Consider the following 25,630-nt stretch of genomic DNA (forward strand, 5'->3'; position numbering starts at 1 on the left):
GCTTAATGAAGGGTCAATTGAAACACAGTGCAGGCTTTTAGATGATGATTCTTTAATGGAGCCTACGGTTGTCAGGTACTCAATACTGGTATCATTATACATCAATGAGACATTGTATTTTTATTTTCAAAACCGCAAACCCATTGTGTCTGGTTTGTGTACAAAGCTCTCATGAGCTTATCTCATGAATGAGCTAAGGGGACTCAGGATAACAAGATTTATAATGCATAAGGACTTTTTGGTCTATTTCTAACCCAAAGCTATCGTATTGCTTCAGAAGACATGGATTAAACCACTCGACTCTAATGGTTTACTTTTATGCTGCCATTTTATGTACATAAAATGTGCAAATTGTGACCGTTGAACTGTGATTTAACAAACTGGGTCAATTAAATGACCCTCTAAGTGCAACAGTGGTACTTGACACATAAGTGCAGAGAGTTAAAACACCCATTGTCTATAATTCTAACAAATAAAATGTTTGATTTATTTTATTATTGTCGACATGGAAATGTACAGTATTTCATCACGTTCAGGCAACACATGAACCTTCTGCACAACTGCTTTCATATTTGTCATCTTATTTTCCAGTGCAAAACTCTCAAACTGTTTTTTGTCTTTTAGAAATATGGTGGTATCCCTTTGGGACCCCAAAAATGAGGACACAGCGCATCCTACTATTTTACTGCACCTGTCAAATTAAAAGCAAGGCTGTGACAATTCAGTGAAGAAGAAAAAAAAAAAAAAAATCAAATAGCTCTTAATTAATTAGACTTAACACTTTTTGAGAACAGAGATCGTGTCCCTTAAAAATTAGGCAGGATTTGGAAAGAAAGAAAAAAGAAAGAGACAATGAGATAAGATATGAGAATATTTTAACCATGAGGTTAAAAGGATATGCCAATAAACTGAAAGAGTTTCAAAGAACATGACCATTTAGTTGGTGAAAAAACAAACTTTCACCAACCCAGAGTTGCCCCTGCCAGATGAATGGCCCCTTCAGATGCTGGCTCTCTCTCCTAATTGCCTTATGACCCAAATAACTCAGACTGAGAGAAATAATGAAAATTGTGAGAGTAAAATTAAAAATGAACATTTCACTGAAAGGCCAAGAGGACTTTACCCTTCATCCAATTCCCACAAGATAACACACCATTGCAGTCAACAGTGGCATCTGAAATCTCTCCCATCTCTGGACTGTTTAAATATTCATTAGGACCATTCTCATCAAATGTTGTAACCTGACAATGGTTAGCATGTTCTGTCATCGAGAGATCTGTGTTAATCAAGGTTCATAGCATGTCTGTTTATAACTTCTCAGTATAATTCATTTGAAAAATTGTTATGACTATGATCTGACAATAGCACATACAGTATGCTACTGCTCATCACCAAACACAAGAAACTATTGTGTGTATTCAATATATACAAAGACCCATACATTACAATCCAGTCTTTTCATAGAGTTCCATAATTTATTTTACATTACTGTATAGTTTATGAATGCAATACAACTATAAATAGAATGTAAAGGATGCACTCAGAATGTATTTAGATACAAATTCTTGCTCCCCCAAGAAAAAAAATAAGATGTCGTAACAGAAATAAAAATGATAATTACCATCAGCTGCAAAAGGAATTAATAAAAAAATGTGTTGTACAACTGTTAAGGGGATTATGGCCAAGTAATGGTGAGGAAAAATAATAATTTGGAAAAATGAAAACATCTTTCTGTTGTTGTCTGATAGCTTAGCTAAAATTTTATGAACAGTTCATGACTTGTATTTAAGAAAACCTAACAGGTAATGTGATATATAGAAGTCGTAATTTCTTAGAGTTCATTCATTATTCAAGAGATAGTGAGTATTAATACACTAACTGCCCCCTATCTTGTTGTCTCTGTCATTCTATTCCTATCATAATTTTTTATTTAATATTCAAAACCAACTGAAAGGTTTTGTGACAGCATCTGGTTCTCTTATATTCTATTACATATTTAATTTATCATGACATGACGAATACTGTCAATCACCAAGCATAAACATAAGACCTTATAAGACCTAAATTCATTTGGAGTCTTGTTGTCCTCCCTGTTGTATGTGTATTGGAGCATTGCATCACAACAGTATTCTCAAGGACATGTTATCAGACCAGGTAAAACTGTCTAATTTTGAATTCATGACCTATACCCATCATCACAAGTAATTATTAAACACTTTTTTGCCTTTCTAATGTGTTAAGTGCAGAGTATGGAACATTACTATAAATGTGTGTTGTCTAATATATTTTGCATTCAGTGACCTGGATGGGCTGGCAAACTGGAAACTTCTTATCTTTTTCTACTCTTCTGTTTCTGATTAAACATAATTCTAAACCTAACATATTACAAATGTACTATCAGTCAGTTAGAAATGCAAAAACTACAGTGCATCCATAATCTATATATGAGTTGTGTCTTAGTTTTTGCATTAAAACATCTTACTCTATCACTCTGATTAAAAAAAAAAAAAAAAAAAAATACTTTTTCAAACTTATCCTTGGCCATTTGTCCGATTTGCACAAAATTTGGTATACATTGTTTACAGACCCTCCTGACAAAAAGATTAAATACATTTTGATTTGTGAAGTCATTCAGAAGATATAAGCTAATTCGTTTTAGGGTTTGACCTATAATGACTAATTGGCCTGTATCTTCTGAGCGCAATAATCAAACGTAACAAAACCTAAAACAAAAGGACAACAAAACATTCTGAGATCACATGCAAAATTTCATGAATTTCCAATGCTAGGGGGCATTAGAAAAATAAGAAAATCCTATTTGTGCAACTGCGTGACCAAATGTGTCCACAGCATTCACAGATCTATTCTGTCCAGTTTGGTTATTTTGGTCATACGCACCATGACAATCTGATTACACATGCCAAATTTCATTAACTTCTGTTGTCAGCAACACAGATGCAGGATGTAGTGCAAATTTTGTCCACTAGTGGGGGGCACAAGATAAGAAATCCTTGAAAGTCTTCAAATCCTTCAATGAGTTTACTTTACTTTGCTGTTTGTAATGTGTTAAAGAGGTCATGTCATGAGAAATAAAATTTTCCTTGATATTTTTACATATAAGAGGTAATTCTACTAAAAAAAATACTGTAAATTTCAGAACTCAAAACTCAATGAAGAAGATCCCCAATGCAATAGAAGCATTAATGGAAACTAAGCTGCAAAAATGCCTCGTTCTCTACTTCCGTGACTTCCCTACATTATTTGAGGGCTCATTAATTCATGACCGTCTCTACAGCGATAAAATATCAATGCCTATTTTACGTCATCACATCCTTGGCCCCGCCCACTGGTGCTTCAGTTTGTAAACTGAGAGAGAGCAAGACAAACAGGTCTAGTGAGGCCTAACTATTCCTGAACACCAAAGGGGACCCATCTGGATTATACTGAATTATTTTTTATATAAACATGCACTACACAGACATCTTTGACCGCTGTCATGTATCTGGCGCTGGTTTTAAAAGACCCGGTGTGAAGTTACAACTCTGAAGAGGAGATGCCATGGATACGTTCTTTCGCTCATATTTTTAATTGTTGGTGTATGTAAACATGCACTAGATGGATGTCTTTGACTGTTCTGATGCATTTCCAGCAATATTCATCTATACACTGTGCTTTGGACTATGTATGTGAAGTTTTTTTTGGCTCATATCAGCATGGATTGCCTGTTAACCAGTCATTCAATTCAAGCTTTGCAATGGAACAGTTATAGAAGGATGGGGCAGTTAAAAACTCTTGGACATGATCAAAAACTTATGTAAACATTTTCATTTATGAATATTTCATGATGAATATGTCATGACTGTTTGATAGCTTATGGTGCTGAGTGTTAACAGATGTGCTTGAGATGAACAGTTTAATATATTTGGAGGCAATGTGTTGGATGTGCGTTATGTGTAAACCCTGCAATTTTGTTTTATAATATTGTGTACCTTGTTCATTCTCTTCCGATTGAGTTTAAAATATGGCTGTATATGAGGGGCTGCACAATTTTAGCCAGTCATGACAGTGGGTGTTTACGTTTAAGTTTTAAGGAGGCACTTAGGCCAAAACCAGGCATTTCAGACAGACGGCCAGAGACAGGGTGTAAAATGATCATATACTTCTAAATTATAACTGTTTTGGTGAAAAAAAACAAAAAAAACAAAACAAAAAAAAACTTTACTTACATGATCAGTGGACCTCAGAGAAGATAATAAAACAATATAAAAATGAAAATTTCATGACCCCTTTAAATATGTGCATAAATAAAAAAATAAAATAAAATCAACATCTAGCCACAGCAATTTGTTGTGAATCAGACAAATCTAAAGATACTAACAGCTATACCCATCTATGTAAGTTTCAGAGACATTGCAATAACATATATCTTCACAAATTGTGCTTTGTGGAGTCAACTGTTGTCAACTGAATTTTATTTATTTTTTTGCAAATATGCTTTTTTCAATGCTTTGTCTGTAACAACAGTACAACACATGGAAGAGATTGTAAGCTGTCCCTCGCAATCTCTCCATCAAAAACCATATATGGTGCTACTGAGAATAAGGTCCATGGGTGTTTGGACCCCGATTATTGCAGCTTGCGGCTATATTCTATATATGAAATGTGTTTTTGTTTTTTATTAAAAAAATATCATACTTATCTTATTCCTTCAGTAACAATCATGGACACACACAGGCCTACACAATCTAAAAAAAAAAAAAAAACACCACAGGCACTGCTTAATATTTCATAATTCGCTATAACTCATTCCCCTGATAAATGCATTTAATATGGTTTAATACCATAGAATGGAGACAAATACAGAGAGCTTCCACCTACAAGAGAGATTTATATTTCATTCTTGTTCATTATTCCTCTGAGCCAGAGCAGATGTCATTACGAATTAATATAATGATTTTTAATATAGCCAAATGCAGCTAAGATACTGGTACTGGTGCAGGCTTTCAGCCTGGCTTAATAGCTATGCATACACTATATTTACAGTATATGAAACTCCCCAAAGGAGCAAACAGAGAGGAAGAGAATACAGTTTCAAATTTCTCAACTCATCAAATATCTGCACAACCAAAAACAAGGATGACTGGTGGGAATATTATGTTCATGTGTCTACAGTTCATAGCTACATGTGAAATAAAAGACAGATATCACCTTGGAGTTTGCATTTACACATCGTAAGGTATGCAGGCCTCAAATGCACGCCTTTCAGGAATTCTGTCTTTTTATAGATTAATATGTGAATCATGAAATCTTGGGGTGAAGTAATAGCTGCATTAAAATGAAGGATTCTTAGTTAAATCAAGATCATTTCACTATATCTGACAATATGCTGTTTTAAAAAACTTTATTTTTTAAATGAACATCATGAGCTGAATAATAGTTCATTATCATTATTATTCAGTGATTATTATGTTACGTAGGAAGTGTTTTCATTAGTTCATTAGTTCCTCCTTTGTGATGTCATGCAGAGATGTACAGTATCTATAGTTATTAAGTAAGAAGCACATTTATAATCAAACCAAGACTTTGGTTATCTATGATAAGCACCAGCTGCAGTTTAAAAATTAACTCAATCAATCAATTAACTCGAATATTACGAACTTAAATGAAAGCCAGGGGATAAGCATCTACAACATGGACGCTTTGCAATGAGAGGAGTTTATCTGTGTAGGCTTTTCAGGTACAAATAAATACACACATTTTATTTAAATAAATCACATATTTATATTAGGCCTGCTGGTATTGGTGTTTGGTGATGTGTGTGCTTACGCATCGAAGTCAGCTGATGGCGCTGTATGATTGCTTAATTGACTGCAAAGAAACATTCATTTATGAAGTGACGTGGAATATAGTTTGTTTTTGTTCCCTGAGTGACAAGAAATATCATTTTAATTTGTAAGAACATAGTTGATTTAAACAAATACTATAGCGACAAAACAAAAGATTGTATCCGCTGCAACAGGACACCCATTTAGTCGACTGAGAAGCGTATTGATTTCAAAACTTAACTGGAAATGTAATCTCCTCCCCCAATGCTGTACCCTCTACTGAGCGCGCACACATAGGCTACTACACACTCCCCACCTCTCAAGCATCTTTTCCAATGTATATAATAGTATTTTGCTCATGTGCACAAACCTTCCTCCTCCCACCCGTCTCTCTCTCTCTCTCTCTCTCTCTCTCTCTCTCTCTCTCTCTCTCTCTCTCTCTCTCTCTTTTCTTCATGGCATATTATGTGCAAGGTAGTGAGTGCACAGAGGACTCAACCCGTGCACTTCACACAGACATTCAAGGGATGAAGAACACTAACCTACGCGAGAATAGTAGGCAACTACAGATGTATTGTGACAGTTCTTCATTTCTTTCCTGAGTGAATTTTACTATTCAGTTTTACTCTGCATCTGAGGGAAAAGTTGGCATAGAGACAGAGAGAGAGAGAGAGAGAGAGAGAGAGAGAGAGAGAGAGCCAATGCTATGCTTCAGATAAAGTAAGTTCGATTTTTAAATTCAATTAAAAAGTGCCGGTTTAATGAAACAAATGCGTTGAAGTTATGGCTGCGCTAAGGCGTAAATTTGGAGAAGACTATCAGGTGGTGAACACGAACAGAGGCGCGACTTTCTCCAGCGCGCCGGTGAAGAAGAAACGCCAGCGCTTCGTGGAGAAGAACGGACGCTGCAACGTCCAGCACGGGAATCTCGGCGGAGAGACCAGTCGTTATTTATCGGACCTGTTTACCACGCTGGTGGACTTGAAGTGGCGCTGGAACCTTCTCATTTTTATCCTCACATACACCATCGCCTGGCTTGTTATGGCCTCAATGTGGTGGATCATTGCATATATAAGAGGGGACTTAAATCATGGCCACGACGCTTCCTACACTCCTTGCGTCGCCAATGTTTACAACTTCCCATCAGCGTTCCTCTTTTTCATTGAAACCGAGGCGACCATTGGTTATGGGTACCGCTATATAACTGAGAAGTGCCCTGAGGGCATTATTCTGTTCCTGTTCCAGTCTCTGCTGGGCTCTATAGTGGACGCGTTCCTCATCGGCTGTATGTTCATTAAGATGTCGCAGCCCAAGAAGCGCGCAGAGACGCTAATGTTCAGTCAGGATGCGGTGATCTCACAGCGCGACGGAAAACTCTGCTTAATGTTCCGCGTGGGCAATCTGAGGAACAGCCATATGGTGTCCGCGCAAATCAGGTGTAAACTCATAAAGGTGAAAAACACACACACTCACTGCACTTTTACTGCGCTACTTGGGCATTTATTGGCCTTTAGTTGACCCACAATTATAAAGACCCATTACAGCCAAACATACAATAAACAACTAATAATTTGTTTTTTGTTTTGTGGTTTGATTCATTTTCACTCATTTTTAATTAGGCTACAACGTAAGTTGTTTAACCTGAGCCATATAGTTCAAATTTCAAAGTTGCATAAGTTAGAAGTCTTGCTGGCATATTTAAATCACCAAGTTGAATGGAAAGCATTCATTTGAATTTACATTACAATAATTCATTCACAAGTGTTTCAGTTGTGAGAACACTTTTAGTTCTTATGTTGTTCTTGGTGAACAGCATTCATAAACAGGGGTTCAGCTCTTTAGTTGTGTTTTATTTGATGCTCTTCCATTTGCACCCAGTTTAGTGGCATTTCTAAATTATACAGAATTGCAAAAATTTTATTAAGACTTTTATAGGGTTGCACTGAGGTTGGTCAAATTAAGTTATGTATAATTTGGTTTCTCTTTAAATGTAGGGTAGGACGGGTCTAAAGGTACACCTAAAGGAAAATGTGATTTTTTCAAATGTTTAAATTTTTTTATTTTTTTTCTGGTCACAGTTACAAGATTTAAATATGACACTTGAGAAAAGGGTTAAACATGTTCTGTTAGTTTCAATCACATTTGGCATTTCATAACATCTCAACCAATCTATGAACAAATTAATCTCAATTGTGATCAGTCAATGTGAGCACAGTTTGAACATGTAATCTATTCACCTCACTTAAGAAAAACAATGTGTTTAATGGGGGCCTTTAGCCTCTGCAACAGTGGGGCTTTTTACCCCAAATACCATCCTTTCACTTACTGAACAGTTGTTAAAATAATCTTTTGATTTAATCACCTTGAACAAAACTGAAAATGATAAATAAGTATTTTGTCTAAAAATAAATGTGATCATTTCAGGGATTCTCATTAGATACATAAATCTGCAACATTTTAAAAATGATTAAATATTAGATAAAATTACCTCAAAATCAGACTTTAGGTATTGCATGCAAAGATCTCATTGATCAGAAATATTTTGCAGTGTGTTTAGTGACAGAGGTGTTTAGGAAAGTGCTGTGGTAGTTTTTGTTTAGATGTTTGGGAGAAGTTAAAATCAAAAGTGCCTTATACCCCAGGGGACCTTTAAGCCCCATTGTACCCTACTGTGTGATGGAATCCTTCTTTTTGACTGTCATAGGTTTTATGAGCATTGTTTGATGCATTTTCACAAGTAAAGCACTTCATGTGGTTCAACATTGCCCTCCTCCAATCACTTACCTATGTTATTTTTTCTCATTGACAAACTTTGATAGTGAAGCACCATTTCAATTATATAAAGTTGATTTTATTTATTTAATTATTTATTGGAAGATAGCATATTTGTGTTTGGAGTCGTGATAATTTCTGTCATATTGTCATTCTGTTATGATGTAGTTGAATGTATGCAAGTCTGAAGATGAATATAGAGTCAGTTAAAATGCCTCATTGCTAGATCCGCTCAGAATTCCGGGGGGAATTGTTAATTGAAAGTGTTTTCTCATTTTAATCATTATGAAACTGAGTTGTGGACTATTAGTTACGATCTGACTGCTTTCCTTTTCTTTTTACAAATGTACTGCTCTCTTTCACGGAAAGCATGTAGAGCATAGATTTTTGAGCATATACACTCACTGAGCACCTTATTAGGAACACCTGTACACCTACTTATTCATGTGGTTATCTAATCAGCCAGTCGTGTGGCAGCAGTGCAATGCATAAAATCACGCAGGTACAGGTCAGAAGGTTCAGTTAATGTTCACATCAACCATCAGAGTGCAGAAAAAATGTGATCTCAGGGATTTCGACAGTGGCATGATTATTGGTGCCAGACGGGCTGGTTTGAGTATTTCTGTATCTGCTGATCTCCTGGGATATTTACACACAACAGTCTCTAGAATTTACTCAGAATGGTGCCAAAAAAAAAACAAAAAAAAAACATCCAGTGAGCGGCAGTTCTGCGGACAGAAATGCCTTGTTGATGAGAGAGGTCAACAGAGATTGGCAGACCGGTTCGAGCTGACAGAAAGGCTACGGCAACTCAGATAACCACTCTGTACAATTGTAGTGAGTAGAATAGCATCTCAGAATGCATAAAACGTTGAACCTTGAGGCTGATGGGCTACAACAGCAGAAGACCACATCAGGTACTATATTAGGACCATGGTGTTCCTAATAAAGTGCTCAGTGAGTGTAAGTGACAATCAAAGGACCTGTGAAATATCATTTAGTGGGAAGGAAATACTGAGAATTTGAGGCAAACTGGTACACCTTTCACTACTGATTACCTATTACATGAAAGGGCCTGAATTTTATTATTTTAAGCCTTATGTTCTGTTTGGGGTCTATATGACCACATACCCTCTTCAAATAGTAAAAAAAAACATATGCATCGTTATTTTTTTATCCTGATATTTCATGAATTTTCCTAATTACGTAAGATCTTTTCAGAAATGTGTTTTTTATTTAATGATAATGTTTCTGATGTCCGCTATGACTTGACTACACACATGTGATGTTTGGGGTCATATTGACCCCAGTAATAAATGTTATTGAGAGCAAAGGATATTCACATGCTTTGAATCTGTTTTGTACCTAAGGTGCAATTTCTCAATACAAATCACTCTCTCTCTCTCTCTCTCTCTCTCACACACACACACACACACACACACACACACACACACACACTCTCTCTCTGATGAGCACATTGCACAGAGATACATCTTTGAGCACCAGAGATGACAAAAAAACCCAGACATGGTGTTAGATTGAACAATAACACAAAAGGAGGGGTAGACAACCTGGACAAAATGGTTGCCACATACAGCTGTCAACGAAAGACCACTCGTTGGCCCCAGGTAATATTCTTCAACATCCTGGATATCAGTGCATACAATGCATTTGTGATATGGTGTGCCATCAACAATGAGTGGTGTGGTGGCAAAATGAACCGGAGGAGAATATTCTTGATGCAGCAAGGATATGCCTTGGTGAGGCCTCACACTGACAGGAGAGAGCGCCTTCCTAGGTCACTTTTTGCTGCATCCACTGTGAGGGAGATTCAAAGTCGGCCTGAAGCAATCACTTCTCCAGCAACTGCTGGAAAACATGGACGATGCCAGGTCTGCTCCAGAAAAAATTATTCAGACTAACAAAAGATGTCTGAAATGTCACAAGTATTTGTGTACAGCACACGCACAAATTATCTGTTCCTCTTGCATCTGAAGTTAGTCTTTTTTGGTTATCACCATTAGCATAATACAGTATCCGGAATTTTGTGGTGTGACAGGACTTTAGGGGAAAGGTGTTTGTCCATCCTTTTTGTGTATTATATGTTATTTATGTATATAGAGGGAATAAAATAAAAACTCAGCAGTTCAAGAAAAATTGGTATTGGCAAAATCTATTACAGAGAGCACATCAGTTATCTAGCTTTGGAAATGTTCTGTTTGAAAAAAGTTCTGTATCTGTCTTAGGTAACAGTATTATGTGCCTGTTATTTTTTTTCAATAGCACTAGGGAACAGAGGCTGCATCTGGCTGCCCTGTTGCCTGGAGGATACTGTAAATTTGCACATAGATAGTCTGCCTAGTTGGTGAGTGTGTGGAAAAAAGCACTTCTCAAATATATATATATATATATATATATATATATATATATATATATATATATATATAACTCAGCAAAAAAATAAATGTCCTCTCACTTTCAACCGCTTTTATTTTCAGCAAATTTAACGTGTAAATATTTGTATGAACATAAAAAGATTCAACAACAAAGACATAAACTGAACAAGTTTCACAGACATGTGACTAACAGAAATGGAATAATGTGTCCCTGAACAAAGGGGGGGTCAAAATCAAAAGTAACAGTCAGTATCTGGTGTGGCCACCAGCTGCATTAAGTACTGCAGCGCATCTCCTCCTCATGGACTGCACCAGATTTGCCAGTTCTTGCTGTGAGATGTTACCCCATTCTTCCACCAAGGAACTTGCAAGTTCCCAGACATTTCTGGGGGGAATGGCCCTAGCCCTCACCCTCCGATCCAACAGGTCCCAGACGTGCTCAATGGGATTGAGATCCAGGCTCTTCGCTGGCCATGGCAGAACACTGACATTCATCTTGCAGGAAATCAAGCACAGAACGAGCAGTATGGCTGGTGGCATTGTCATGCTGGAGGGTCATGTCAGGATGAGCCTGCAGGAAGGGTACCACATGAAGGAGGAGGATGTCTTCCCTGTAACGCACAGCGTTGAGATTGCCTGCAGTGACAACAAGCTCGGTCCGATGATGCTGTGGCACACTGCCCCAAACCATGACGGATCCTCCACCTCCAAATCGATCCCGCTCCAGAGTACAGGCCTCGGTGTAATGCTTATTCCTTTGACGATAAACGTGAGTCCGACCATAACTCCTGGTGAGACAAAACCACGACTCATCAGTGAAGAGCACTTTTTGCCAGTCCTGTCTGGTCCAGCGAAGGTGGGTTTGTGCCCATAGGTGACGTTGTTGCCGGTGATGTCTGGTAAGGACCTGCCTTACAACAGGCCTACAAGCCCTCAGTCCAGCCTCTCTCAGCCTATTGTGGACAGTCTGAGCACTGATGGAGGGATTGTGTGTTCCTGGTGTAACTCAGGCAGTTGTTGTTTCCATCCTGTACCTGTCCTGCAGGTGTGATATTCGGATGTACCGATCCTGTGCCGGCATTGTTACACGTGGTCTGCCACTGCGAGGACAATCAGCTGTCCTTCCTGTCTCCCTGTAGCGCTGTCTTAGGTGTCTCACAGTACGGACGTTGCAGTTTATTGCCCTGACCACATCTGCAGTCCTCATGCCTCCATGCAGCATGACGTTCATGCAGATGAGCAGGGACTCTGGGCACCTTTCTTTTGGTGTTTTTCAGAGTCAGTAGAAAGGTCTCTTTAGTGTCCTAAGTTTTTATAACTGTGACCTTAATTGCCTACCATCTGTAAGCTGTTAGTGTTTTAATGACCGTTCCACAGGTGCATGTTCATTAATTGTTTATGGTTCATTGAACAAGCATGGAAAACATTGTTTAAACCCTTTACAGTAAAAATCTGTAAAGTTTTTAACAAAATTATCTTTAAAATATAGTGTCCTGAAAAAGGGATGTTTATTTTTTTGCTGAGTTATATATATATCTATCTATATATATCTATATACCTTTTATTTATTTTGTGTAATCAAAAGTTATATGGTTATTTTTGATTAAATTTTTCTGAAACATGCCCTTGAAATTTGCATGAAATTTACATTTGGCTGTCCTGTTGCCCAGACGATGTGTATATGCTGTAAATTTGCACATAGTTAGTTTGCCTGGTTAGTGTGTGTGTAGTAAAAAAAGCACTTTTGCATTTACTTAATTTTTCTTTTTTAAAAGCGTCTTGGTTACTTTCATAACCTGATGGAGGGAACGAGACGTTGTGTCGATGTAGTGACACTAGGAGTCGCCCTTGGGAGCCCCAAACACCTCTGATCTTTGAGAAAAGGCCAATGGGAATTGGCGAGTGGAATTTGCATGCCACTCCCCTGGACATACGGGTATAAAAGGAGCAGGCTCACAACCAGTCATTCAGGTTTTGTGCTGAGGAGCCGAGACAGGGTCCTGGCCATTTCAGCAGATAGTTCAGTGTTGTGGCAGGAGGGACACAACGTCTCATTCCCTCCATCGGGAACAGAGGTTACAAAAGTAACCAAGACGTTCCCTTTCTGTCACTTACTCGATGTTGTGTCGTTGTAGTGACACTAGGGGTACCTATATGAAATGCCACAACTAGCTGAACTGTGTTACGTGGACTGGCGGAGCGAGTCGGGCAAACCATTGCGTGCCTCGTAGCCAGCGCACACGGCCATCACGTAACCTCCCCCGATGCTGTTACGTCGTACGGTCCCCCACAGCTCGGGGACAAGTTAACTGCCCAAAATGGGGACAGGCCGCCCCAGCCGTGGCCTCTTCTTTTTTCTCCCCAAAAAGAGTGGAAATCGTTCAGCTGGGGGCCATAATTGTCCATAATTGGGGGGGAGGGTGTCCTTTCCCAAGGGGAAGACACTGTGGAGATCACACCCTGCCCAAAGGGGAGGCAATTGTGTGGAAATACGTCACATGGTCTTTCTGAGTCTTGTCGGCAGGGTCGCATGTGAAGAAATACCATGGTAGGTCTTACCCAGAGGGGACGGAGCTCTACAAACATGGCGATCGGTGGCAGAGGGGACTCCGCCCAAGGAAGACGTGGGTTTACCAACGGGGAAACCATATCACGGAAGATACATCACACGGGGTTACTCGCAGGTAACCAGCGCATGTGGAGCACCTATCCCAGTACAGGGCCTACTAGCACACGTACTGGGCCGGCATTGAATTTCTCCACGAATTCGCCTGCCACAGGGCTAAGGAGGAAGGACATCCAGGGTCCACGGTCTCGTGAACTTGGCTGGGGGGTAAAAAGCGCACATCTCCACCTCCAGGAGGGAAATGATGCTGTATGCAAGCGGTACACCCAGCCAGTTGTCCCAAATACTTACCTGTTCATACCTGACAACAAACCGGGCGAAACCGACTCAACCCGGAGATTGTAGAATCTCGCAAATGTATTGGGTGTTGCCCAACTCCTGGTGGAGTGTGCTCGAAGCCCCAAGGGGGGTGGTATGCCAAAGCGATGGCGTCAACGACCCAGTGGGCGATCCTCTGTTTGGAGACAGCGCTCCCTTTCCACTGTCCTCCGAAGCAGACAAAGAGCTGCTCAGAGCGTCTAAGGCTTTGCGTGCGATTCAAGTAGATGCGCAAAGCACGCACCGGACACAGCAACGACAAGGCTGGGTCTGCCTCCTCCTGGGGCAACTTCGCTTGTAGGTTCACCACCTGATCCCTAAACGGGGTACATAGCCCGGTCGGGGTCTTAGGATCATGTGAGAGTACGCCGGACCGAACTCCAGGCAGGTGTCACCTACAGAGAACGCCTGCAGGTCCCCAACCCTCTTGATGGAGATGAGCGCAGTCAGGAGGGCAGTCTCCAATGGGAGCGCCTTTAGCTCAACTGACTCTAGGGTCTAAAACGGGGCTCTCCGCAGGCCCCGCAGGACCACGGAGAGATCCCATGAGAGGATGAGGCCAGTTGTCTGGGAGGACTCAGCCTCCTCGTGCCTCTAAGGAACCTGATGATCAGGTCGTGCTTCCCGAGAGACTTATTGTCAACTGCATTGTGGTGCGCCGCTATAGTGGCCACGCACACTTTCAAGGTGGAGGGGGACAGCCGCCCCTCCAGCTTCTCCTGCAGGAAGGAAAGCATCGACCCGACTGCGCATCTCTGGGGGTCTTCGCGTCGGGAAGAACACAACTTAGTGAACAGACGCCACTTCAAGGCATACAGGCGCCTCGTAGAGGGAGCTCTGGCCTGAGTGATCGTGTCTACCGCGGTGGGTGGTAGGCCACTTAGGTCTTCCGTGTCCCGTCCAAGGGCCAGACATGGAGATTCCAGAGGTCTGGTCATGGGTACCAGATGGTGCCCCGTCCCTGAGAGAGGAGATCCCTTCTCAGGGTAATTCGCCAGGGAGGGGCTGTTGTGAGGAGTATGAAGTCCGAGAACCAAGTCTGGGTAGGCCAGTAGGGCGCTACTAGGATGACCTGCTCCTCGTCCTCCCTGACCTTGCACAGGGTCCGTACAAGTAGGCTCACTGGGGGGAACGCATACTTGCGCAGCCCCCGAGGCCAGCTGTGTGCCAGCGCATCTGTGCCGAGGGGAGCCTCAGTCAGGGCATACCAGAGAAGGCAGTGGGAAGATTCCCGGGAAGCGAACAGGTCTACCTGCGCTTGACCGAATCGACTCCAAATCAGCTGGACCACCTGGGGGTGGAGTCTCCACTCTTCCCTGAGTGTAACCTGCTGTGACAGCACATCTGCTGCGCTGTTGAGGTCGCCCGGGATGTGAGTGGCTCGCAACAACTTGAGTCGCTGCTGACTCCAGAGGAGGAGACGGCGGGCGAGTTGCGACATGCGACGCGAGCATAAACTGCCTTGGTGGTTGATGTACGCTACCATCACCATGTTGTCCATCCAGACCAACACATGCTTGCCCTGGATCAACGGCCAAAGCCTCCGCAAGGCGAGCAATACCGCCAGCAACTCAAGGCAGTTGATATGCCAACGCAGTCGCGGCCCTGTCCAGGAGCCCGAGGCTGCATGCCCATTGCACACGGTGCCCCAGCCACGCTCGGAAGCGTCTGTCGTAACCACAACACGCTTGGACACTTGCACTAAGGGGACCCCTGCCTGCAGAAATGCAAGGTCTGTCCAAGGGCTGAACAAGCAACAGCAGATCGGCGTGATGACCATGCGATGTGTGCCGCGGCATCATGCCCATCTCGGGACTCGAGTCTGAAGCCAGTGGTCTCATATGCATCAGCCCGAACAGCGTGACCGCAGCTGAGGATGCCATATGCCCAAGGAGCCTCTGAAATTGCTTCAGTGGTACCGCCGTTCTTCGCCTGAACGACTTCAGGCAGTTCAGCACCGACTGCATGCGCTCGCTCGTGAGGCGCGCTATCATAGAGACTGAGTCTAACTCCATCCCGAGAAAAGAGGTGCTCTGAACTGGGGAGAGCTTGCTTTTTTCCCAAATGACCCGAAGCCCCAACCGGCTGAGGTGCCTGAGCACTAGGTCCCTGTGCGCACACAACAAGTCTCGAGAGTGAGTTAGAATCAGCCAGTCGTCGAGATTATTGAGGATGCAGATGCCCACTTCCCTTAACGGGGCAAGGGCTGCCTCTGCGACTTTTGTGAAGATGTGAGGCGACAGGGACAGACTGAAGGGGAGGACCTTGTACTGGTACGCCCGCCCTCGAAGGCGAACCACAGAAAGGACCTGTGCCGAGGTAAAACCGAGATGTGGAAGTACACGTCCTTCAGTTTTACTACCGTGAACCAATCTTGATGCCGGATGCTCGCCTGCGTCAGCATATTGAACAGGAGTCTGTGCAAGGCCCGGTTCAGTACTCGCAGGTCCAAGATTGGCCGCAACCCACCGCCTTTTTTTGGTACGATGAAATAGAGGCTGTAGAACCATTTCTTCATCTCGGCTGGAGGGACAGGCTCTATCGTGTCCTTCCGCAGAAGGGTCGTGATCTCCGCATGCAGGGCAGCGGCGTTCTCACCCTTCACTGAGGCAAAACACTGAACCCGGGCAGGCGCCTGGCGAACTGAATCGCATAGCCGAGTTGGATGGTCCTGGCTAGCCACGCCTCCAACCTCTGGGCAAAGGGCCCAAGGGGACAATTGCATCAGATGTACCTGCGGGTGGGGCCTCGTGGCGGGGCGGAGCAGGAGGCGCCACGTCAAGGGGGCTTGGATCCCGAGCTCGTGGCTGTGCTGAGTCTGGGGACAACGAAGCACTTACCTTGCTCCGGGTACCCACCATAGGACCGGTCAGCGATGGGGGAGGAGGGGAACCGTCCTCGTGATCCGTCACAACCGCCTGGGCATGGGTGTGTGAGTGCCACAGCTGCCTCCGCAGCGCCATGCCTGCCATGAATGTACGGTGTCCGGTGATCGTGATAGCCATGGCCATAAACACCGGGTGTATGACCCAGGGAATGAGGAAACTGCTCTTCTTTTGAAAATATGGCTACCACAGCCCCTCGGGCATGCGGCGAAATCAAAACAAAGGCAACAAAAGATTCTCCTCCCGGCCCTGCACCGGGGGATGGAGTGGTCTGTTCACCATCTCCAGGCCTGTAGCGGGTCTCCACATCCCTGGGTCTCTCATCTCAGGGGCACTTAGAAGCCTTCCTAGGGTTCTTGGTGGCAGGCCGTGAGACGGGGGGAGTCTGCTTCCTGTGGGGGGCTCTACGCCGGAGCCAGTACGCAGTGAGAGCATGAGCCATCCATGAACTCTGTCTCAGCGTGTCTGAGCCCAGACACGCGAGGCAGCGATCATGACAGTCAGAGGTGGGAAGGTAACGACCGCAACCAGAAAATATACACAGACGGAAAGGCATCTTTAAAAAGACGCTCTCCGTCAGTGGCACTCTTTTAGAGAAAATATACTCTTTTGTTTGCAAGAATATATACTCTTTTAGGCTGTCCAAGCGCCCAGGGGCATTCTCTGCACTCAATCAGTGCACGAGAGGGAGAAACTGCTGTAATGCGCCATAAATCCATCAGCATGCAGAGGTGAATGGACCGGCAGAGGAATTCAGCTCGCTGAAACACAACCGCTCGGTTCCGAAGAAAATCTGAATGAGTGGTTGCGAGCCAGCTCCTTTTATACCTGTATGTCTGGGGGAGTGGCATGCAAATTCTACTCGCCAATTCCCATTGGCCTTTTCTCAAAGATCAGAGGTGTTTGGGGCTCCCAAGGGCGACCCCTAATGTCACTACATTGACACAACGTCGAGTGAGTGACAGATAGGGAAACAATGATATCTGACCAGGGTCAGATTGACCCCAAACATAAGTAATTTTACTGATTTTTTTTATTTATTTATTTTTTTCAAACAAAAGAGATATTTATATTTGTTCAATAATATATATAGAACATATACAGCTATATTTTTTTGTGTAAATTAAGTAATGATATGGTTATTTCTGTACTTAGTTGCTTTTCTAAAATGCACATTCCTGCTTCAGTAAATGTAAGAGTTAATGATACACTTATTTCTATTCTTTTATCAGTTCAATAAGCTCAGGATAAATGGAAGGGAACATTTAAGCAGGAAAAAAAGGTTTATTTCATAATTATAATTATAATTTTCACACTTTAATCATTGGGGTAACATTGACCCCAAACAACGAGGAAGTGAAGCAAATCTCAACAGAACATAAGGGTTAATATTGACACGGACAGCCATCATCAAAGTTGAATGAGACTCCTACTACAAAAGTCTCAGATAAGAGAGCTTTACATACAGATAACTGTGTCTAACATCTGTTACTCTGTAACCAGTGACATTTAAACAAACTTGTGTGGTTTGGGAGACGGTTCCACACCAGTGATGTTTCTAAAGCTTAAATGGCTACCGGTTTTAGCGGGTTTGCGCAAAATGCAAAGAGAAAAGACAGTTGCTCCGGGTTCTGAGTTCATAAGCCTTGCTAAGACTCCTGTGGGAGCTGAGGTCAGAGGCAGAAAGATGCCAGAAAATCCACATTTGCACACTTGTGAAGCAGGGTTTTTGTGGGCTGCAGCCTCAGGCAGTGTCTTTCAGAGCCTTATGAAAATGTAGCAGAATAATTTACAGATGTTCACGCTGCAGTTGTGAGAAATTTATTGTGAAGGTTTGAGAAGTCATTCTTTTCAATGGACACTTGTTTAACAGGTCTGGTAGAAAATGTATCTAAAAAAAGGTCACCATGATTTTGCCAAGTCAAAGATCTGGGGTTTACATATACATTAACTATACCTAGAATCAGAGTGAAATGATAGATTGATAAGAATGGTTTACAAGCCCCTAACCCTATTGCCCTAAGCCTGACCATAAACCGTACCCTTTTCCTATCCCTGAAATCTGATTAGTTGTTAGAAAAGTTGTTCCAGGTGCACAATATACACACTTTTACAATATACTTTTTGATGCTACAATGTGTATGCATGACTGTCTGATGTTCCATAACATCCATGTTGGTTGAAAAAGCTAAATGTAAAGGAATAAGGTTCATAAAACTCACTCACATAAATACACACATTCACCACTGAGTAGAATGGATGAATAGGACTTAAATCCTGCAATTAATTAATTGGACTGTCAGCCAAAGACCATTGATAAGGTGAACAATGAGGTCAGTGTGATAGAACTGAACACTTCAGTGGACCATATTCTTTCCAGTATAATAACCTATGGACAAGTGATCTCAGTCATTGGAAAAAATTATAGAGTTAAAGCAGGTGAATATTCTTCAAAGATGCAAATAAATGACCTTTCAGACCCACTCTAAAATATTTAGCAGGACTCACACTAATTATCTAGTGGCAAGAGAATGCAGTGATTGATTAATAGTCTTTGGTCAATGATGTTTGACTTAATGAAACAGACTGTCAGTTTAAGATATGCTGAAGTGTTTTCCTCGATGAGGGAATGAGAAGTGGAAGTGGTAGAGAAGAGAAAGCAAGGTAAGATAGTGAGAGGTTTTCAAGATAATAGCAAGGTTAAAGGCATAAGGGAGCACAAACAAAATAGGCAGAGAGAAAGAGAATTGGATTTGAAGTAAAAGAGGAAAAAATAAAAAGCCATAAAAATGGGGAATAGCAGCAATAAAGAGAAAGAGAGTGGTGAAATGTGAACAGAAATGGGAATGAAGAAATCTTTCTCACTCAGAACCTCCACCTTTTCTTCAGGGCTGTTTAATCAGGCTATTTTTTATATTCATTTTTTAAATAACCTCAGCCAGAACAGAACACCAAAAATGTATACCAAATATGAATGCAAAAATATCTTCCATAATTCAAAACAAGAGAGCAGTATGTTAGTCACATTATGTGGTTTACGTTAAAGAGATGGCTGAAAAAAAAAAAAAAAAAAAAATTACCTCATCATTTACTTATCTTCATGCCATCTCAAACTTGATGACTTTGTTCTTTGGAACACAAACAAAGATATTTTAAGGAATCTATGAAGAGTTTTTTTTTTTCTCTATACAATGCAAGTCAATGGGGTTCAAAACTTTCAAGCCCCTAAAAGGAGGCAGCATAAAGGTAATTCATATGACTCAAGTTTAATATATGTCTTCTGAAGTAAGACGATCACAATGAGTGTGAAACAGATTAAAATTTAAGTCCTTATTCACTATAAGTATTGACATCCCCAGTCTCCTTGGCTTGTTCATCAGAGATTTTCTTTCACACACTTCTTGATGGATGCCCAGGTTCAGTGATGTGAAAGTGAAACTAAACAGGCACCACATGTGACTTTCAGATGTAAAAGTGGAGATTTATAGTAATAAAGGACTTAAATATTGATCTGTTTCTCACCCACACCTATCATATCACTTCTGAAGATATAGATTTAAACACTGGAGTCATATTGATTACTTTTATGCTGCCTTTATATGCTTTTTTGACCTTCAGATTTCTGGCCACCATTCACTTGCATTGTATGGAGCTACAGAGCTGAAATATTCATCTAAAAATCTTCGTTTGTGTTCTGCTGAAAAAAGAAAGTCATATACATCTGGGATGGCATTAGGGTGAGTAAATGATGAGAGAACTTTCATTTTTGGGTGAACTATTTCTTTAAACCACTCGAGTTGCATGGATTATTTTTATGCTGCCTTTATGTCCTTTTTGGAGCTTATTGGACCACATTGACTCATATTGTATGGACAAAACAAATCATACATCCTTCAAAATAACTTTAATTGTGTTCTGCAGAAGAAAGGAAGTCGTACGCATTTCAGGTGGCATGAGGGTGAGTAAATGAGAGAATTAGCATTTTATAGGTGAACTATCCCTTTAAAAGAACACATTAACATATAATATGGACATCATAGAAAACACAAAATATGATCCAATAAATAATAAATATAATTTTTGCAAAGGAAACATAGAATGAGTAGTCTGGTGTAGTCATTCTTACTCTCTATGCCTTGACTACTAGGTTTAGCAATGTATATTTTTAAATCATGTTTATTATGTTTTTATATAATGAAAGTAATAGCCTATGAAGTACAATAATAAAAAAAAAAACTAAGAAATAATTTGGTTTTGTGTGCTAATAGTGTTGCTAATTGTACACTAGAGACCATTGTATCAGTTCCTTTTAAATCTGAGGATGTCAGGCTGAGATTTCCCTGACTATCATAGAGACTTGTCTATGCAATAACAGCTGGAGGACTCCACATTGAGACCACAAGATGTACCTTGTGTGTGGTTTTTTCTTATTGTGAAGGACAGACAGTCACAGCTGTCTTTGCTCTGTGTGTGCTTTGATTACATCTGAATGAACTCTGTCTGTTACTCTCTCTTCCTCTCTCCTGCCAGTTTTCTCTTGAAGCGGGCATATGCAGCAAATCAGGCCATTAAGATTAATTTGCCCACAAACACACACACACACACACACACACACATACACACACACACGCACTGACTTAGTCATTCCCAGTCATCTTTTTTTGGATGACATCAGATACACAATCCTGTGAAATGTAAAATTGTGCATTTAAAGTTATGTCATGGCCCTGTTTCTCTGTCAGTCTGGGTTTTGGTCTGAAAGTGCCTTGTGCCTTGGCATTATCCGCCCATGCCTGTTTTCGTGTGAGCGTGCGGTCCCTGTTCTATTCCCAGCCGCGCGCTCCTCTGTCTGTCTTGTGTGAGCGCGCGGGCTGTTTTATTCACGGCCATGTGCTCTTCTGTCTGTTGTGTTTCATGTCTGGAGTATGGTGTCTGGGTCTTGACTTCCTGTCTAGTTCGGTTCCGGTGTGTCGGGACCCGGACATTCATACTCGTTGTCTGTCTCTCGCTGACGCGCGTTGCGCTCGCTTTGCACCAGTAAGGTGTCGGGTGTGTCTGTGGCCGAACTCTCACACAACTGTCTGCTCTCGTCTCGTTTGTCGATTGGCATGAGTGTATATTGCCTCATTGTTTCGAGCGTGCTTCTCGGTCTTACGTCACACCCCGACTCCTTGTTTGCTTGTTACTAGTTCATTAGTTATACCTGCCCTTGAATAACCCTCTTGATTTCTCACCCTATTCTAGTCTCCTCGTGTTTGCTGTCCAGTGCCAGTTTGTCTTGTTCTCTAGTCAGTTCTGCATGTACGCTAGTATCCTGTTTACCCTGATCACCTTCCTATTGCTGCGTGGTCCGGTTGGTCCTGTCTCCCTCTGCCATTCCCTGGATAACTTTTTCCCCTTTGGGGAAGTTTATGTTTTCCCCCTCGTGGGATTTTGTTTGTTTTGTTAATAAAGTATTTTAGTTTTTTTGGAACTCTGCATTTGGGTCATTCATCTCCCCCAACATGTGACCGTTATTGCTGTTAAAAATAGGGCACATGTAAATCGCATGATTTAGCATTTAAACAGGACTCTGTGTACTGTGTGAGTGTAAACTTTTACAGCATCTCCTGGAGGTGCAAATACCATGGAGAGTCACACCAGACCGACCCTATTACAGTTCATCCAATATTCCCTCTAAAATGCTAATACAGAGACACTTCACTGGCCCACACATCTCTTAATATCTTTCTCACATTTCTGTCTTCATCACTTGTTCTATTTTCCATCTGCCTCCCCAAATCCTCTAATTTAAATGAAACGTCACTCTGATTTTTTTCATCTTTTTATTGTGTCTTCTGCACAAAATAAATGTTCAGTAGTTCACTAGTTCTTGCAATCCTGGAGAGCATTATGGGAAGCGTATTTGGTGTGCAGTCCATAACAGAGGGGCTTGAGCACAGGACTGGGCTTGAACTCTGAGATCCCCCTGGATTATCTGACTAAAGCAAGAAATAGAAAGACAATTTGGAAATAATTGGTACAGGCATTTTGAAATATAAATTTGGAGATGGAGAGGTGGAGGGATGCCGGAAGAATCGTCACCGGTGTAAGGGAAGCAGATGCTTATATATGCTTGGGATATGATTGGCAGGCCTAGATGAACAAGCTCCTCCCGAACTTACATATAGAACTTCATAAATAGTAAATATCACCTTCCTCTCACCTAATCCCACTTCTGACTCTGTGTCGCTATTGTTTTTTAATTGATGTTCAGAGAGTACAGACAGAGGGTACAGAGAAAAGAAAAAAGTACAGATGAAAAGAGCAGAAAGATTAAAGGAGACAAAGATTGTTATCACAAAAGAATAAAATAGAGAAAATACAAGGTGCAAGTTGAGAAAAGAGTGGGAGTGATGGACAGTATGTTTCAGGGAGAACACAAACCAAGCCTTCTTATTCAAATTGGTAAAAATGAGGAACACTCTGTCTGTCTGTCTGTTTGTCTTTCTTTCTGTCTGTCTGAATGAGGGTTTAGGTTGGGTTGGGTGCACAGGAATAGATTTTCACTTTTTTTTCTAAATCAATATCACTAGGATAACAATATCTTTATATTTTTAGTTTTAGTTTTATTGCATTAGGTGATAATTTTGAAAACAATAATCGCATTCACATTTTTTCATATTTGATTATGAATGCGTCATGTAAACATGTTGCAATAACGTAATTAACCCATAAGTCTAGTTTAGAAAAATATGAGTAAGACAGCTACCAAATGACTTTATTACTGTAATTCTGGGTCATGTAAACACCTTATTTGGAATATCGTCACTAATAGATTATTCATTTACGGGGGTTTCTTTAACTTCAGGCACTTTTAGCACTGTGGATTTCTAGAAAGTAAAGTGAATGTGTATGTATCACAGGAGATTTATGTAAATTTTTTGCAAGTCATGAAAATTACCACTAAAGTGTACTTAATTGTTATATATATATATATATATATATATATATATATATATATATATATATATATATATATATATAGTTGAAGTCAGAAGTCTGTTTTTCACAATTCCTGACATTTAATCTTAGAAAACATTCTCTGTCGTAAGTCAGTTAGGATCACTACTTTATTTTAAGAATGTGAAATGTCAACATAATAGTAAAAATAGGTCAGAAGTTTACATACACTTTGTTAAAATTTGGTAGCATTGCCTTTAAATTGTTTAACTTGGGTCAAACATTTTGGGTAGCCTTCAAACTTTTCACAATAAATTGCTGGAATTTTGGCCCATTCCTCCAGACAGAACTGGTGTAACTGAGACAGGTTTGTAGGCCTCCTTGCTCGCACACGCTTTTTCAGTTCTGCCCACACATTTTCTATCGGATTGAGGTCAGGGCTTTGTGATGGCCACTCCGATACCTTGACTTTGTTGTCCATAAGCCATTTTGCCACTACTTTGGTGGAATGCTTGGAGTCACTCTTCATTTGGAAGACCCATCTGTGACCGAGCTTTAACTTCCTGGCTACTGTCTTGAGATATTGCTTCAATATATCCATATAATTTTCCTTCCTCAAGATGCCATCTATTCTGTGAAGTGCATCAGTCCCTCCTTCAGCAAAGCACCCCCACAACATGATGCTGCCACCCCGATGCTTCATGCTTGCAAGCCTCACCCTTTTTCCTCCAAACATAACAATGGTCATTATTGTCACAGTCTGTCTCCCTCACGTTCTTCAAGGACTCTTATTTTGAAGTTTTCCTCCGGAGTACATCTCCCATGTTTCACTGCCCTCATCACTTCCATTTGTTCCTTATTATCCTCACCTGTATTCCATTCCCTCATTAAGCTCCTTGTGTTTAAATATCCTCTAGTTTTGCCCATTCATTTGTCAGTCCATGAAGTGTTACATTGTGTTGATGAAGTGTTTCCTTGTTTTGTTACTTTGTGATGTTTAACATTATCATTTGTTCCACTCCAGCGTATGTTCCACTCCAGCGTTTATAATAAAAAGTTTGAAAGAATCTACTCCTGCATCTCCTCTCTTCCTCTCCATGACCCAACGTTACAATTATGGCCAAGCAGTTAAATTTTTGTTTCATTAGACCAGAGGAAATTTCTCCAAATAGTAATATCTTTGTCCCCATGTGCACTGGCAAACTGTAGTCTGGCTATTATATAGTGGTTTTGGAGCAGTGGCTCCTTCCTTGCTGAGCAGCCTTTCAGGTTATGTCAATATAGGACTCGTTTTACTGTGGATATAGATACTCGTCTACCTGTTTCCTCCAGCATCTTCACAAGGTCCTTTGCTGTTGTTCTGAGATTGATTTGCACTTTTCACACCAAACTACGTTCATCTCTAGGAGACAGAATGCGTCTCCTTCCTGAGTGGTATGATGGCTGCGTGGTCCCATGGTGTTTTTTTGGGGGGGGTGATATTTCCCCTTTTCTCCCTAATTTTGGAATGCCCAATTCCCAATGTGCTTTTAAGTCCTCGTGGTCACGTAGTGATTTGCCTCAATCCAGGTGGCGGAGGACAAATTCCAGTTGCCTCTGTGTCTGCGACCGCCAACCCGCGCATCTTATCACATGGCTTGTTAAGCACGTTGCCATGGAGACATAGCGCATGTGGAGGCTTCACCATGTGCCCCACAGAGAAAGAACCACATTATAGTGACCACAAGGAGGTTACCCCATGTGACTCTACCCTCCCTAGCAACTGGGCCAATTTGGTTGCTTAGGAAGCCTGGCTGGAGTCACTCAGCACACCCTGGGATTCGAACTAGCGAACTAGCGAACTCCAGGTGTGGTAGCCAGCGAATT

General features: G+C 41.3%; 1 protein-coding gene across 3 annotated transcripts in view; it reads left to right on the forward strand.

Moving 5' to 3' along the window:
• Positions 1-6,300: 6,300 nt before the first annotated feature.
• Positions 6,301-25,630, forward strand: part of LOC127451836 (G protein-activated inward rectifier potassium channel 1-like) — an 84,687-nt gene continuing 65,357 nt past the window's right edge. For all 3 annotated transcript variants that reach the window (XM_051716809.1, XM_051716808.1, XM_051716810.1), the window contains exon 1: positions 6,301-7,277. In XM_051716809.1, the coding sequence (XP_051572769.1) occupies positions 6,609-7,277 (669 nt within the window). In that variant the 5' untranslated portion in view covers positions 6,301-6,608. The remainder of the gene's footprint in view (positions 7,278-25,630) is intronic.

Source organism: Myxocyprinus asiaticus, chromosome 14 (genome assembly GCF_019703515.2).
Source record: "Myxocyprinus asiaticus isolate MX2 ecotype Aquarium Trade chromosome 14, UBuf_Myxa_2, whole genome shotgun sequence".
Classification (NCBI taxonomy): Eukaryota; Metazoa; Chordata; class Actinopteri; order Cypriniformes; family Catostomidae; genus Myxocyprinus; species Myxocyprinus asiaticus.